Genomic DNA, 2,479 nt, shown 5'->3' on the forward strand with positions numbered 1-2,479 from the left:
GAAATATATGAGTTTGTATGTAATGTATGAATATAATATACAAGTTTCACTTTTTAAATGGAATTACTGAAATCAATCTACTTTTTCATGATATTCTAATTTTATGACCAGCACCTGTAGTGTTTCCATGAATTTGCTTTGTAATTGAAGAACCAACATTGTTACAAATGATGTCACTTATGAATCAGCAAATTAGACTTCCACCTGGAATCTTTTGTTGGAAAAGTCCATGTTGGGGCTCTGCCAATTCCATCTTAGAATATACAGTTTTATTAAAACAAAATGTCTGCATTCTCACATAGACATGGAATTAGTTTAAGGTAGATCAGTTGTCTGAATTTATAGTTTGATTTTTATCTCTTTTTAAATTCTTTTTATCTGTGGTCAGTATGTATTTTGCATTTAGGAAAATCTGACAACTTCTTAACTTAAATACATATACAGTATATTTAACAACCATTAGAAGAACTTATACACCTAAAAATAATATACAGAAGAGCATTCTTGCTTATAAAACTAAATCTTGGGTTACAGTAAGCTGGTTGTAGCAGCTGCTGTTGTGTCTTAATTTTCCAACTTCGTAATTGGGTATAAAAGCATGGCCAGTTTAAAAAGTGGCCAATATCAGCATTAAATCAGTTTAAAATTTAAATCAGTCGGCCAATTAATCGGTCTCTTTGTTCCTACTATTGATTGTCCCACTATTGATTGAATTGGCTCAAATTTCTGTAAGAGCAGTTGTTTATTTATACTTTTTCACAACTTAGTCATTCGTAGTGTCTATAGATATTAATTTTTTATATTTATGGGCTAATAACAAGCAAAGAAACAAAAATATCAACTACATAAATCAACCAGTGGTTGATTTATTTTCTAAAACTCAGTATTGGCCAGAGAACTTTTGAAGCAGGGCTCTGTGGAAAGATCAGGAACAATTAATATCTTACCTGTTGTAGACAGGTCTTTGAACAAGCTTTGTTTGAAGAAATAGTTTAATTCTGACTAATGTGATGAGCTAGTGGCTAGTCTGAGCGGGGCCAAGACTAAACTGTGTTGCTGCCATCTTAAAACAATTCTAGTCTAAAATGTTTCTTAGTGTTTCACAAGAGCACTTATTTATAAATGTTTACACGACCGTCAATTTCACAGAAATATAATAATATAAAAGTGCCCCAAACTATACCAGAATTGCTACGGCTAGCTACTGCTGCTATTAATTGTAATTTACAATATCTGTAGAATTCTATGTATTTAATCATACAATTTGAGATTGACAGTGACATCAAGGTTCATAAAATAATGTTTGGATTAACCGCAATTACATTTTTGAGATTAGAGTTGTTTTAAGACAGATATTTCTCCAAACTGAGGGTTTTCACAAAACTATCTGTAACAGGTAAGATATTGATTGTTCACAACCTTTCCCCTGAATCCCACTTCAAAGGTTTGTGCTATTGCGTCTTATGCTTTCCTAAGATGTCCATTGAGTTCTGGTCATGCACACTTGTCCCACCTCTTCACCCTCTGCATGATTGTCAACATTCTGCATGTATGTGTCATTTGGCAGCATACAGGATTTTTGTAGGCCAACAATATTCTAATCCCACGTTTTACTGTCTTTTTTTTTTGGTGCTCTGCCTGGGATGACTCTCTTCCTACTTTCATCTCCACGGATTCTTTCTCCAAAATCTGTAGGTAGAAGCAAAGGTACAGCAATCCTTTTTTTCCCTACTGTACTCTTATCTGAGTTAAGAGAGTTCTCTGTGTGTGTGTGTGTGTGTGTGTGTGTGTGTGTGTGACAGCATACAGTATGTGTGTTGACTTTGTGCTCGCACTGGTTAATCATTTATTATGTCTGTTCATTAATTGAATTCATGAGCTCAGTGGGGTTTTTTTGTGGGGGGGGAAAAAAAAGAGTAAAATCAAGAGACTTGATGTTTTTCATCTAACGAGAACCCACAGTCACTGTTGCGCAAAGAATGAACAATTGCAGGGTTTTGTGATAAGATGGCAGAAATACAGTGTCAAAATGGGCGACTAAATGATTTGCTCTCATAAATATCAAATCACAAGAATGCAAGATGAGAGTAAGTTCTGAGCTAGATTATTTAACAGCTTTTTTTTTAGATATTATTTATTGAGTCTGCGTGTTATGTTATGTTAACATTTATTTATCTGTTAAAAAATGGCCTGCTTTTAAAATGATTTGACATTTGTCTTTTTTCTAATGGGGCAATGATGTGCACCATGTTGGACCATTTCTGTAGTTGTATGTGGTTACTTTGTTGTGGTTATGAATTTAAAGATTTATTGGCTCGACCGGAAGTATATACACTCCTGATCAAAATCTTAAGACCAGTCAAAAAATTGCAAGAGTTTGCATTTTGCACTATTGGATCTTAAGAAGGTTCTAAGTAGAGCTTCACAATGTTAAAGGAAAAAATCAGTGCAAGAGACAAGAACTTTTGAGCAGGGAATT

At 33.9% G+C, this 2,479-nt stretch overlaps 1 protein-coding gene across 10 annotated transcripts in view; it reads left to right on the forward strand.

The window, feature by feature from the left end:
- LOC108231818 (neurexin-3b) overlaps positions 1 to 2,479 on the forward strand; it is a 373,487-nt gene that overhangs the window by 14,851 nt on the left and 356,157 nt on the right. For 9 of the 10 annotated variants that reach the window (XR_005234499.1, XR_005234500.1, XM_037981501.1 and 6 more), the window contains exon 5: positions 1,696 to 1,707. The exons of the other annotated variant lie outside the window; for it this stretch is intronic. Coding sequence is in view for 7 of the 9 variants with exons in the window: in XM_037981501.1 (XP_037837429.1) it covers positions 1,696 to 1,707 (12 nt within the window). In the remaining 2 variants the exon portion in view is untranslated. The remainder of the gene's footprint in view (positions 1 to 1,695; positions 1,708 to 2,479) is intronic. 10 annotated transcript variants of the gene reach the window in all.

The sequence above is a fragment of the Kryptolebias marmoratus genome, linkage group LG19 (genome assembly GCF_001649575.2).
Source record: "Kryptolebias marmoratus isolate JLee-2015 linkage group LG19, ASM164957v2, whole genome shotgun sequence".
NCBI lineage: Eukaryota > Metazoa > Chordata > Actinopteri > Cyprinodontiformes > Rivulidae > Kryptolebias > Kryptolebias marmoratus.